The 13,396-nt window shown below is 42.4% G+C and overlaps 2 protein-coding genes and 1 long non-coding RNA gene across 3 annotated transcripts in view; 1 reads left to right on the forward strand and 2 right to left on the reverse strand.

Moving 5' to 3' along the window:
* BRF1 (BRF1 general transcription factor IIIB subunit) overlaps nucleotides 1-13,396 on the forward strand; it is a gene marked incomplete at its 5' end in the record, with an annotated part of 190,627 nt that overhangs the window by 58,702 nt on the left and 118,529 nt on the right. The window contains one exon of the mRNA XM_081861258.1: nucleotides 7,915-7,987. Within this exon, the coding sequence (XP_081717384.1) occupies nucleotides 7,915-7,987 (73 nt within the window). The remainder of the gene's footprint in view (nucleotides 1-7,914; nucleotides 7,988-13,396) is intronic.
* LOC309345626 lies at nucleotides 8,564-9,854 on the reverse strand. Its single transcript, XR_014158330.1, has 2 exons — nucleotides 8,965-9,854; nucleotides 8,564-8,897 (listed from the first exon to the last, which is right to left on the reverse strand). It is a non-coding gene; the product is annotated as an uncharacterized lncRNA (long non-coding RNA).
* BTBD6 (BTB domain containing 6) overlaps nucleotides 10,956-13,396 on the reverse strand; it is a 4,284-nt gene continuing 1,843 nt past the window's right edge. Inside the window, exons 2-4 of the mRNA XM_081863807.1 lie at nucleotides 12,963-13,053; nucleotides 12,497-12,615; nucleotides 10,956-12,358 (exon numbers count right to left, since the gene is read on the reverse strand). Of these exons, the coding sequence (XP_081719933.1) occupies nucleotides 11,326-12,358; nucleotides 12,497-12,615; nucleotides 12,963-13,053 (1,243 nt within the window). The 3' untranslated portion in view covers nucleotides 10,956-11,325. The remainder of the gene's footprint in view (nucleotides 12,359-12,496; nucleotides 12,616-12,962; nucleotides 13,054-13,396) is intronic.

Genomic DNA, 13,396 nt, shown 5'->3' on the forward strand with positions numbered 1-13,396 from the left:
ACTGGTGGTGACTATAGTCAGGAAGAACTTCCCTCTCTGCTCACACCTGTGAGTTTCATGTCCGAATGGGATGACACTATCTTCAGATGAGGCACTTCTGGGGGCTCCCCATGCCCCAGAGGTTCTGTGGGGCTTCTCCAAAGGATTGATCCTTTAGTGTGGCAGGCCCTGCCCTGTGGAACTCCCTGCCGGTAGAAGTTCAGCAGGAACCATCCTTCTCTTCTTTCAGACGTCTTTTGAAAACTAGATTGCAAAGGTCTGTCTGGAAAATGCATTTTTTTCTCCTTTCAACCAATTAGTAATTCTTGGTGTTTTTTAATAATGGCTTTATGGGCAATTTTTGTTGATTTCATTTTTATATATTGTATACAGCAGGTTATAAATACAGTGCATAAATAAATATAACGCATTCTGCTGGGTTTTATTGGGTTGATAGGGGAAGGTCACCTTTAACTCTTAATAGAAAGCCCCCTGGAGCAACCCTATCCTAAACTGTGTGAAAATGTGCTGACTGCTGAAGGAATTTTTATGTTCCTGATGTTCGTCTTATACTCACTAAGACCAGGGCTTTTAGTGTGGTGAGACCTGCCCTTTGGAATGCACTCAAAGTGAATACCAGGCAGGCGCATACAGTATTTGTATTTAGGCACATGCTTAAAATGCCTCACCTGAGCAGTGTTCCAGCTCTGTTGGTTTATTAAGGTGATCTACTGATTTGTGATGCATCTTGTTTTATAAATGAATTTTTCTGGTTGATGTTATGCTGCTGGCCATTTTGATATATTTTTCTTAATGTTGCCCAAATAGTGTCGTTTTTTTTGCCCTTGCAGGCTAGGTCCACCCTTGTCTGTTCTCCATCGACTTTCTTTGATGGCTGTATTGCCGCTTGCCTTTCTCCTGATCTGGAGGAAAAAACTAGATGTTACATGGAGTTTTACAGGCTCAGGCTTGCAGAAATGATATAGTGAACCCCCCCCCCCCCACCACCACCACCATGGAAGTCAGGAATTGCAGGGCAAAAAAAAGTTGCTTTGTGCAGAAACTCCACTCTAAATTGAGAGCTGAGATTTTAAAATGATAGAACTGGAGAAATTATCCAGTATTGAAGCTTTGTACTCTGAAAGTAGAGTTTTTTAACAACTCTTTTTTCACTGGGATGATTTCTCCACAAAGGTAAACCCTAGTCATTGGAGACATTGTCTGGAGAACTGCTTGACTTGGTATAGTATGAGGAAATAATGCATAGCATGGTTAAAGAAATAATTCAAAAGAGTGAACTGATAGTCTCAGTAGATGTTGAAATTCCTCCTTTGGAAACAATCTCGATCTCTCTTGGCTGGCTGTCACCAGATAATAATTATTTCTTTCCTGAAATATTTCTTTTGTAATCTCCAGAGTGAAACGGTGGATCTTATTTTTACAGTAAGTTTTGAACAGCTGGTAACCTGATATGGAGCCCGGTTGCTTGAGTGCCTTAGCTATCTGCTCTGCCTGGAATTGCTTTTCTTGACCTTGTTGATGATGAAGCATTTGAATCTGGGTCCCCCTACTTACCTGTTGTCTTTAATAGACTTAAGTGCTACTGTGATTGGCATCTCATCATTTGGGAATCAAATGAGCTTCGGATAAAAGCAGCTTGATATTTGAAACTCTGGGTTGCGCAGAAAGCTGGGAAAGGCTCAACCGGAGCTTGCTACCTAAAATAATATTTGCAATTTCCCAGGCTCTTTTTGAAGTGTTCTAATTTTTTTTTAAGCAATCCACATGACAACCCTGGTAGGTCTGTGTTAGTCCAAACAGAGGTCCTATTTGTTATACTCACCTGCACCTCAGTGACTAACCTGTTTTGCTCTGGTGAGGATGATGATGAGAAACTCAGTTGTCCTCTCCAGTTTGGAGTAGGAGAGTCAGTGGGGATTGTCCATTGTTCTGAGTTTTAGATCAGGCATAGGCAAACTCGGCCCTCCAGATGTTTTGGGACTACAATGCCCATCATCCCTGACCACTGGTCCTGTTGTTGGTAAACGCCCTGAGGTGCTCCTGCATCCCGCACTCCGAGCATCCTCTGGTATGCGCAGCTCTGGAAAAGGCATTTCCCTTCTTCTCCAGTGCGCTCAGTGACATATACCAGATGGCATATGCACACTAAGCTTCTAGCATTGCACAGCAAAAAGCGTGAGACATCATAGAGCTCATCTACGTATTTATTTACACACTATGTACAGACAAGGGACGCGGGTGGCGCTGTGGGTTAAACCACAGAGCCTAGGACTTGCCGATCCGAAGGTCGGTGGTTCGAATCTCCACGATGGGGTGAGCTCCTGTTGCTCGGTCCCTGCTCCTGCCAACCTAGCAGTTCGAAAGCACGTCAAAGTGCAAGTAGATGAATAGGTACCACTCTAGCGGGAAGGTAAATGGTGTTTCCGTGCACTGCTCTGGTTCGCCAGAAGCGGCTTAGTCATGCTGGCCACATGACCCGGAAGCTGTATGCTGGTTCCCTCGGCCAATAAAGCGAGATGAGCGCCGCAACCCCAGAGTTGGTCACGACTGGACCTAATGGTCAGGGGTCCCTTTACTTTTATGTACAGACAAAGAATTATGGTGTCCTCTCTCATCAGCTCCAAGAGAGAATAGGACAAAGTAAAAGCAAAAGTACAGTCCAACAGTACCCGCAATGGAAGAGAGAAAAGGCTGTCTTCCGTTCCCACGGTCTTCCCAGACAGGCATGTGATTTACACCAATCACACCTGCAGCATCAGATGCATAAAATGCTAACACCTGTTAGCTAGGGATGATGGGAGTTGTAGTCCCAAAACATCCTATGCCTGCTTTAGATGCTCAGTGCAGCCATGGGAAAGGTCATTCCTGCAGTTGCATAGGAATATTCCCCACCTCCAGGAAGGGGGATTGCCCCTGCTCTTCCATGGAGGTGCAGCTGAGGTTGCAGAGAAGAGGAGGGCAGAATGATGGTGATCACAGATTTTGGCTTGGTTACCAAAGCCAGTCAAAATTTGCGGATCCCCAATTCCAACATTGCAGATGGAGAGACGAGGCTTAAGAGCAAAGTGGCTTGCCAAAGTGAGATTGTGGCAAAGGCAGTGCCGGATGCTGCGGAAATCTGAGAATTGTAGGAAAGAGATGTATTTATCTTTGAAAAGGCAGTTTGCGGCAACCGAAAAGTGAAATGCACCTGTGCGATTTGATGGAATCCATGTAAGAAGCAAGAATTTTGAATGTGTGCAGATGATGACACTCCCCCCCCCCCCAGCTAAAAAGAGAAATGGAAAAAGACCCAGAGCAGAGGACGGATGCTTGTAAAATATTTACAGCAAAGCACCGTAAATTGACACAATGCAACAACGCAGCCCCATCATTGATTCACATTGAGTACCTTGTGGTTATCCCCTCTCTCATTGTTGGTATAATGCTCCAGATTCAAGCTTATAAATACTTTATAATTCCAAAATGAAGTGTGAGCATGTGTGTGTTCTCCAGCTGAAGCATCAGTAACACTTGCTTATCAAGGGACTCTAAACCAATTTCTTCCTGCTGACTTTTTGTACTGGCATTAAACATGTATGAGGTCTATGGAAAAACCCAGTGGAGCAATGGAATAGTGAGCAGTGCATGCAGGCTTCCTATCTCAATCGATGACAAAACCAAACTCTGGGAAATTGTACTTTGAGAGTTTAGATCAGAAATTCCCAGGGGTCTCTGATATCAAGTGTTTTGTTTTTCCTTTTTGCAAAGCTAAGCTGTCTGCCTTGCTCTTGGGGTACAAATGGAAGGAGTAGGGTAGATTAGGGACAGAGACAGTTTTTCTTCGGGAATTGGGTGGGGGGTAAAATAAAGGAATCATTGTCTGTGGTGTCTGTGTGTGGAGGGGGAATTGCTCAGTAGTAGGACACCCTAGAAATTCCCTGTAAAAAGGATCAAGTAGGAGGCGATAGGAAAGACCTCCCTCTGCTGAAGACTGTTGAGGACCATTGCTAGTCAGAATTGTCAATGCTGGGCTAGTCTAAGGTCATTTTACTTTCTGCTGTTGTTTCTTTTTGGACAGAAATAATCAAAAGAGAGATCTGTACCACAATAATTACACAGTTAAACCGCAATCCACCATCTTACTTCAGGTGTGGGGAACCTTTGACCCTCCAGATGTTGAACTACAACTCTCAGCAGCCAATTGCCAAGGTTGATGGGAGTTGTAGTTCAGCAACTTCTGGAGGGCTAAAGGTTCTCCACACCTGCTCTATATTCTTCTGACTCCAGCTTTAGACAAAATGAGGTAAACTAATATGGGTAAAATCCAGTATTGTCTGAGCAGAAGTCTTCACCCCAGATGGTGGGGTGCGGGGTGCAGGAGGGCAGAGGACAGTGAATTGCAGTCATTTGAGTGGACATCATGACACTCAGGAGCAGACATACCAGTCTGAGTCAATTTACACCAAGCCATAATAAAGTAATTGTAACCATGGCTTGGTATGCTATCTCAGTAAGCAAGCACTGGCTTGCTGATAACAAACTAGACTCTGAAGTCATGGATGGGATTTGAACACCATGGTTTACAGGAAGTATGATTTGGTATGCTGTGTGACTTGACAAACCATAGTTATAGCTTTTACTCTGCCTCTGGGAAGCCATTGCAGTAATAGAAACTGGAGCAACTGAACAAGTAGAATATACAACTGTGGCTTACCCTAGTTTGGGAACCTCAGTCCATGATTTGTTCAAAACTATGGTTAGTGCAAACCATGTTTTGGTGTGACCACCAGCTGGACCAAGCACTTAAAAAAAAACTTGGCAGGATAGAGGAGGAAAATGAAAAATAAATTGTAATGCTGCCTTTATCTTAGAATCATAGAATTGTAGAGTATTCATTGTTGTTTAATCATTTAGTCGTGTCCGACTCTTCGTGACCCCATGGACAGAGCACGCCAGGGACTCCTGTCTTCCACTGCCTCCCGCACTTTGGTCAGACTCATGTTCGTAGCTTCGAGAACACTGTCCAACCATCTCGTCCTCTGTCGTCCCCTTTCATGTCTTTTCCAGGGAGTCTTCTCTTCTCATGAGGTGTCCAAAGTATTGGAGCCTCAGCTTCACGATCTGTCCTTCTAGTGAGCACTCAGGGCTAATTTCCTTAAGAATGGATGTGTTTGATCTTCTTGCAGTCCATGGGACTCTCAAGAGTCTCCTCCAGCACCATAATTCAAAAGCATCAATTCTTCGGCAATCAGCCGTAGAGTATAGCGTCCAAAATTATATTGGGGTCACACTCAGTAATAAGATGTCTAACTGGCAGAATGTTACAGGTGGATCTTGCCCCATAATTTTATTTCCATACTACAAAAGGCTTACTCTGTTTAATTTATGCCAGTCACACAGCAGTTAAAGGCACAAGGCATCATTCACTTTGTCTCTGTACCTGTATTTCTTGCTTCAAGCTGCTCCTGTTGGAAGAGAGTAAATATCTTCTCAGAGAAGATGCAGGAAATGCCTCACATTCCTTCTTTCTGGATGCTTAGCAAGAGCGAATAAGTGACTAAGCTTCCTTAGCAACAGAAGAACTTACATATCTGCCAAATAAGCCTTAGAACATTGCCTCCATAAAAAAAAAGCTAAATAGAGTCAGGGCTCCTGCTGGGGGGTACAGAGGGTGTATGTGAAGATAAACTAGATATGCTTCCAAGTTCTACCAAATGAAGTTAATTTGCCTTCAGGTGACCTGGCAATTATGGGAACTACATTCAGGTGTAGTTCATTTTTCAACTACTTCTGTGAACTTCATCCAGTTGAACTAGTTCAGTCCAAGTGCTGTTCAAGATGCAATTTGACGATAATTCCACACTTTTTCAAGGGTGTGGGAAGGGAGAAAAATGCAAAATGCATTGCAATGTGATATCTGAAGTGAAGCTTCTTGAATATTTTAGGGCCTTTTTTTTGGGGGGGGGGGAGAAACACTTCCAGATGCTGGTGCCCGTAAACATTGGTAGCAATTTCAGCTTTGTGCCCTGACTAAGGCTACCAGATTTTTTTCAATAAATTTGGGGACACTTTTCAGTTTTGTATGGGGACTGATTTGTAATTCCGGGGACTGTCCCCGGGAAACGGGGACGTCTGGTAACCTTAGCCCTGACCCCGCTTACTTGTTTTCCCTCCTTCCTTGCAATACATTTGGCATTGATTACAAGTTTCTCTTGCTCTGCTGGATTTAATTTGTAGCAGCACAGTGAATCCCCCCCCTCCCCCCCGCTTTCCACTTAAAAATGGTAAGGGGCAGAGGACTAGTAGGCAGAAGTGTCTATTGATTATTCTGTACATGAGGAAGTATAAGAAGGCTTAGAGCTGCAGGTCATCCTATTAAGAGGGTGGCACTGTAATTTGGAGAAAGCACTTCACTCTATAAAGCCATTTTCTTGATAGGACATCTATAGAACCTATTGCATAGTAAAAAACACATACTAAGTATAAATAACTATGAAATGAGAATGATTACTGTCAGTGAAATTTGCCCCCCCCCCCGCAAGCATAGGTAGCTATCCACAGATTATAAAAGAAAGCTTGAAGGAGCTTTGAGATCAGCTTGTTACACCCTGATCAGCATCTGGGTTTACTGAGTGCCACTTACGCACTAACCTCTGCTGTACATTTTCTGACACCCCTTTCTCTTTTCCCATTGACTTGGTTGAAGCCTTTTTCTTCCTCCAATACCCCAAATGTGGTATCTTTCAGAACAGCAATTTGAAATCATCTGTATCTATGTATTATAATGGATGTTCAGAAAGTGAAAAATATTGACATTTGCACACGGATTCCACCCTGGGCTCCATATACGGTTCATATATGGGGACACACACACACATGCGTGTGTGTCCGTATATGAACTACGAAAGTTGTGATTCGAGCTTAAAAAATCTGAGAATTACCAAAGTGCTTAGCGACTGGGATTGCTCAGTTGGTAGAGCATGAGACTCTTATCTAAGAGCCTTTGGTTTGAGCCCCACGGTGGGCAGGGGGTTGGGCTAGGTGGTCCTTGTGCTCCCTTCCAACTCCCCCATTCCATGAAATTGGTAGCCTATCAAAGGCATGTGGTGAAGCTTCCAGTTCTTTTTATTAGGTTGAATCTAATTGTAGTTTTGGCCTAGTAGAAAGTGCTTACGATGGTGCAAACCACAGAACCCACTTGTTGAGAATGCTCAGCCTCTCCACTGTATCTCTCTCTGTGCTGTATCCCATGTTGTTCTTTGTGCCTGTTCTCTCTGTGCCACATCCCACGCTGGCTGGCCTTTCTGGCAGGCACAAGAGTCTACAGTGGGTAGAGGGAATTGGTGAAAATTGTGTGCCCAACTCACATGAGTGGAAATGTTTCTAGTAGTGCAAAGTCACCACAGCGTTACGACTCAATGTGGATATTTTTGCCGATGACCAGGGCTGGATTTAGGTTTGAGGAGGCCCTAAGCTACTGAAGGTAATGGGGCCCTTTATATGTCCAGCTGTCCTTTGTCAACAACAAATTGTCACTGTTTTTTGTGTTGAATATGTGCTGTATGGTAATTTATTCACCTAATAGGTATCTAAAGCCATTTGCCACTGTGCTGTATGTAGGTTTTATTTTATTTGTTTTTTATCTTATATTTTGGAAATGTACATCCAGGTTGTTTTTCCTTTAATTTTTTTTGGGGGGCCCCCAAGAGAGTGGGGCCCTAAGCTATAGCTTGTTTAGCTTATACGTAAATCCGGCAGTGCTGATGAGACTGGTAAATAATAGTCAGCACCAGAAGTTTATACTTTTATATGTTTAAAACATATGAACACTTGTTTAAAGCATATTCAGGACACAGTTTTATTTCTGTACAAGGACATTGTAATTTTTGCTGCTTAATAATCAAAGTACCCTTTCCCCCCTTCCTTACACAGGTGAATGTCTACGTCCTGGGAAAAACTTTTCTTCTGTTGGCCAGAGAGCTCTGCATAAATGCTCCAGCTATAGGTATTTTTTAATAAGAGTTGACTTTTGGTATGTGGGTATACTTGTGCCATGATTTCATGGCAGCTTCTCAAGCTAAAAAAAAAAAAATTTACATAATGCAATTTAACCTGTATGTAGAAGGCATTTTAATACTAAAACCAAGGAGTCCAGAGATGAAAGCTGCCAATTAAAAGCACAGAGGTAACTTTAGAACAGAAAAATCTTAAGTAGTTTATTATCAGCAGTGTGAGCAAGATAAGGCTCCTTCTTCCAATTACTTCTGTCTTTACTTATTTATTTTAAGTAAACGAACAGGCTTGGATTAAAAAAGCATGAAATTGTTGATTGAAATTCAGTAGAAATGGTGCAAATTATCTTCGCAAATATTTAACGTGGTGACCTTTAGTGTGGGAGACTTTGCAATTAGACATTGACGTATTGCAACCAGCACTTACCCCTTCAGCCACTTGGGCTTCTTGGAAGCAGATCTACTCAGAAACAGCATCACACCCTTGTGTATGTATGTGGATCTCCTCTAAGAGGGATGTGTAGGTGAATAATCCATCTTCTTGGTTTGAAATAATAAAGAGATTAAAATACCTTTAAAAGTGCTCTTTTACTTCAGACAGAAGTCGGTCAATATTTGGCCGGCTTTGATGTAACCCACCTTAAAAGGTCAGCGCTTCATCAACAACCTTGAGAAATCAAAGCAGATTTGGGCAGTGGTTGTAACACGGGTGTCAAACATAGACTCTCTGGGGGTTGTTTCCATGCACTGTTAGTGCTACAGGAGTATAAACCAGCAATGCCTTCTATTGGCATCACACTACCAGGCAGTACTAACTCCTGTAAGGATATCTATCAGCAACGGTAACAGCACTGCTGTGTGCCTGATGTTGTTAAACAAATACATATCATAGCAAGTCAGAAGCTTGCTGATTATTGTTGTCTACAAATTAATTTCTAGTATTTTGAGGAAGCAAGACATGCCAGGGAACCCCAAAATTTACTAAATGTCAAAAACCATTTTTTTAAAAAAACTGCATTTAATTTTTACAAGCAGGTTAGTCCACATTAATCAAGGTATTTGTGTAATTGTTGCCCAGAACCTGTCTGGTAATAACTCTGATAGCTACTTTAATAATAATTCTTATAATTTTTATAGTATTTTAGAGTGTCTGGAACACTTTACACATGCTACCCCAGCCATCTTAAAATAACACCATAGGTCAGTGGTAGCCCCTGTTTACACTCCATAATGGATGGCAAAGTTTTGAGAGTGGCTTAGCTAATGTCATCTGGGCAGTTCATAGCAGAGGTGAGATTTTAAACGGGGGTGTCGTAGCTTGTACTCTTAGCCATTAAGCTGTGCCAGCTACTTCCGAAAGCTTGCATGTATTGCATGCTGTCCTACATGATTACTAGAATATTTAAGCTTTTGTTTTCTCAGGATACCCAAGTTATTCAGGAAATTATGCAGAGACCAGCTAACACTACAGTTGTCAAATTAACTGAAATGGGACAATGGCAATACAAATATTCTTTTAAAGCACATCAAGCATCTTGCATTGTTGGATCTTACAAGGTTGGACAGGAATATTGCATCAGTGACATCAGTATATATTTGTGCTGAGTATTGTTTTGTAAGAGTTTGTTGGCATGATGCTGAAGTATCTCAAAAGCTGCTTGGCTTCTCAGTCATGGTGATCTTTGTAAAGATGCTGCCTAGGCTCCAAAGAGCTACTTGGGTTGTGGTATATGCCCAAATTTGACTGTGACTTTGTGAAGTTATAGCTAGTTGCAAAAATGTGGAGCTTTTGACTCCATTGGATGCAAAGAATTGGCTGTAACTTTCTTTAGATCTTGGCTCATTTGACTTTCTTTCTTCACTCTTGGCTCATTTGACTTTCTTTCTTCACTTCTATGTTACCTAATTAACTGAATCTTGCTTCAGATGCGAATGTTTAACCCCCACAATCAGTTTGAGCCTATGTTCTGAAAACGTGTTGGTTATGGCAGACTCTCAGGATCTGTTCTAGTAAAAGGGCATCATGGCTGCCAAAACCACCAAGAAAACAAGTAAACTTTGTAATTAGAGACAGATCTCCAGTTGCTTTAGCTCAGAGTTTATATAGGTGAAAACGGAGGCAATAAATATATCCCACTTTCTAGTTTAAAGTGATTGTGAAATATCTTGAGAGAGAGAGGACTCATTTCTGACCCTTTTCTATAGGGTATATAATGAACTGACAGTATCCTACTGGGGGTTTATTGTATTGTAAAAACTAATTTAGACAGTATTCCCCACCCCCCTCAATTTTTAAAAGGTATTTTAATTCTACGAATAGTAACAGTACAACCCCGTGTTTGCTTATTCAGAAGTTAATCCCTCTAAATTCAAAATAACCTATTCTCAGGAAAACATGAATAAGATTACAGTTTGCTACAATTTTTGATTTTGAAAACCAAGTGGATGTACTTGCATTGCTTCGTTTGACAGACTGAATAAAAGTTTGTTTGCCTATTGGCTAACCTTACAAAAAGAATGACAGGGTTGAGATACTATAGTTGTTTAGTAAGTAAAAATCCATCGGTATTGGAGTGCAATGATTTTAGCTTAATAGAACTCTTGGAAGAGATTTCAACCATTTGAGGTGCACAAAAGTTTATGGCACCTTGTGCCAGCACAGTCCTGTATCAAGAGAAATTGGTACATTTATTGTATCTCTTATTTTGATGGACCCAATAGGACCATAGTTATCAGGGACTGTACATTTCAGCTAGCAGAAATGCCCAAGTGAATAAACTGCACATGTAAGAGTTCACTGTAGTGGAAGGCTATGTGTCTTTAATACCCAGTGGAGCTTAGGTTTGTATAAATGGGTGTGGGAGTGCAGCCTTGCGTTGAGCCTCTTAAGTCGTACTATATGCAAACATTAATGTGAACACAAGGGACCATGGATCCAGTAATCAGCAAAGCACACAGGTATCTAGGACAAGTAAAAATGTTTTATATTCAACAGATTCTCAAACCGCTCTACTTTAGAACATTCTGTTTGAGCCAGCTGCAGTCTGCAAGTTAGTTTATCTATATACAAAATAAATGCACGTCACGTGCAAATTTTTTAAAACATTTCCCCCTCCTGCATGTTGCAGTTCAATAATTAAGTCAAATAGCTTATGAATAAATAAAATAAGATTAAATTCAAGAGCATTCCTTCACTTAGTTTGATAGCCAGATGGTAAGTAGACAGTTAAAAGTAGCGGAACATTCCAAATCGCCCTGGAATATTTGCAGTCAGGTCAGAGTATCCCATAATATGCAGAGCAGTCCCGGAATACATTCTAAGTGAAATGCATCATGCATAGAAAATGAGTTCAGGTATCTGCCCTCCTTGCACTCCAGTGCCGTTGGTACTGTCCGAGGAGCACTGGAACTGGAACGTCACTTTTCCACACTGTACTTCGGTCATTCCCTCTTGTCCAAAGTAACTCAGCTCATTGCCATCCAGGATGGCGCTCACATTGTAAAAGGTGTCTTGCTCAACCTGCACGGGATGCTCAAACCATACTGAGAAAGTGTTACTAGATCCATCAGAGGTAAACTTCGTCAGGTTCTGGGCAAGAACAGCCCCCAGCCGCTTCAGTTCAATTTTGACGCTGTATTCCGCCTTCCCACAACTCGACCCGTACAATCCCAGTCCGGCTATAAATATCCTTTTATCAACAGCAAACTGGATGCTGTCACACCGACCTCGGTACCTCCACTGATTGCTACGGTAGGCGGAGGACTGAAATCGGTGGCACCTTTGGGGTACAAGTCCTTTCCTCTTTGTTAGCGGAAATTCTAACTTGGGCTTATTGGCAGCAGTATACCACAAGAAAATATTATGCCTTTCCTCCAGCGTTAGGATGTCGGACTGAGCAGCCCCGTTGGCGAACTCTTCCAGAGTCATGGTTGGGATCCGTACCAAGTACAAAGCTTTCCCCAATACATTCCGCTTGTTCCTTGGCGTAACTGGCAGCCCTTGCCTTTTGCATTCAGCCTCAGCCCAGTTCAGGACTGCCTCAAACACCACCACCTCCTTCGTGTTCAGGGCTTCCCGCGTCACGATGATCTCTAGCGTCTGTTGATCTATTTCGCAGAAGCCCTCCGATTTTAGTGCCATCTCAGCCTGAGCATCAATGACTTCCCAGCAGCGCTGCGTCAGCTCCGGCTCCTCAAAGAGTCTGCTCTGAGACAGCAGAACGCAAGCATTCTTGGCCTCTAGACTGGTCTCCAGAAAATTGACGCAAGCTTTTGCTAATGCCGGGACAATGTACTTCTTGGCTGCGTACAGAGTAGCCAGCACAGTGTCTGCTTCCAGGTCGATTTCATCGCTGTACATGTACCTATCGATGCAAAAAAAAAAAAAAAAAGAGAGAGAGAGAGAGAGAGAGAGAATAATCCCATTTTTAAAAAGAACAGGCATATGGTTGCAGCTGTTGAAAAGCTTTGTTTTCATCCAAGTTATCTTTACTACCACTTACTTTAATAAGATTAGGAAGGCTGCAGGTTCCACATCTGGTATATGGATTTCAGATTTGACCTCTGCAAGATCTCCATAAAACATGGCGTAGAAGACAGAGCTACCAACTGCCAAAACATACTGCATTTAAAAGAAGAAGAAGAAAATCAGCCATGGTTGTAGGCAGCTATATTTAAGTAGGTAGAATTATATAATAATTTCAATTTTAGGAGTATTTCCCCTCCCCATTTAGCTATAAAACTTAGAATGTACACGAGTGTAAATTTATTTTATCTAGTGTCAGAGAATATATTATATGTTTTATACAACTCCTTAATTGCATTTTGCAAAGATAATATGGGATGACCCTAGAAATGAGAAAAATTTGCGCTGGGGCATGTAGAATGGTACAAGGGTCTTTCAATGGAGAACAGAACAAATAGAACCCCATGGCAGGGGAAAAGAAAGCTGAGTGTTATCCCACAAACCTTGTGAGCAGGAACTTTCTTGGCTGCCCCCACTGGGCCCACAATAAAATGCACGTCCGCCATAAGTTCGTTATTGAACATGAGTGCGTTCCTGCAAGTTTACAGAAAAGGAGGATGCTGTTAAAACCGCAGCTGAGCAGGCAGGCAGGCATCACAAGGCTCTTTCCTTGCTCTCCCCTCTTCTTCAGTAGTTTGCATGCCCTCCTCCTCCTCCCCCATCTTGGACCCCTTCCAACCATGACTGCAGTGCCTCCTTCCCTTCTGCTTCCTCGCTGGAAAGGGGCAGGTAGGAGCTCAAATCTGCCCCGCCTCCCAAATCTCTGGAAACATCCCAAACCCTTGAGCGCAACTGGAGTGCCCTTTCTTCCAGACACCCAAACTCCATCCCCCCTTGTTGATATTACACAGCACAAGTTCACGCCCAGGTTGCTTGC

Source organism: Podarcis erhardii, assembly GCF_964252035.2.
Source record: "Podarcis erhardii genome assembly, chromosome: 1".
NCBI classification, from domain to species: Eukaryota; Metazoa; Chordata; class Lepidosauria; order Squamata; family Lacertidae; genus Podarcis; species Podarcis erhardii.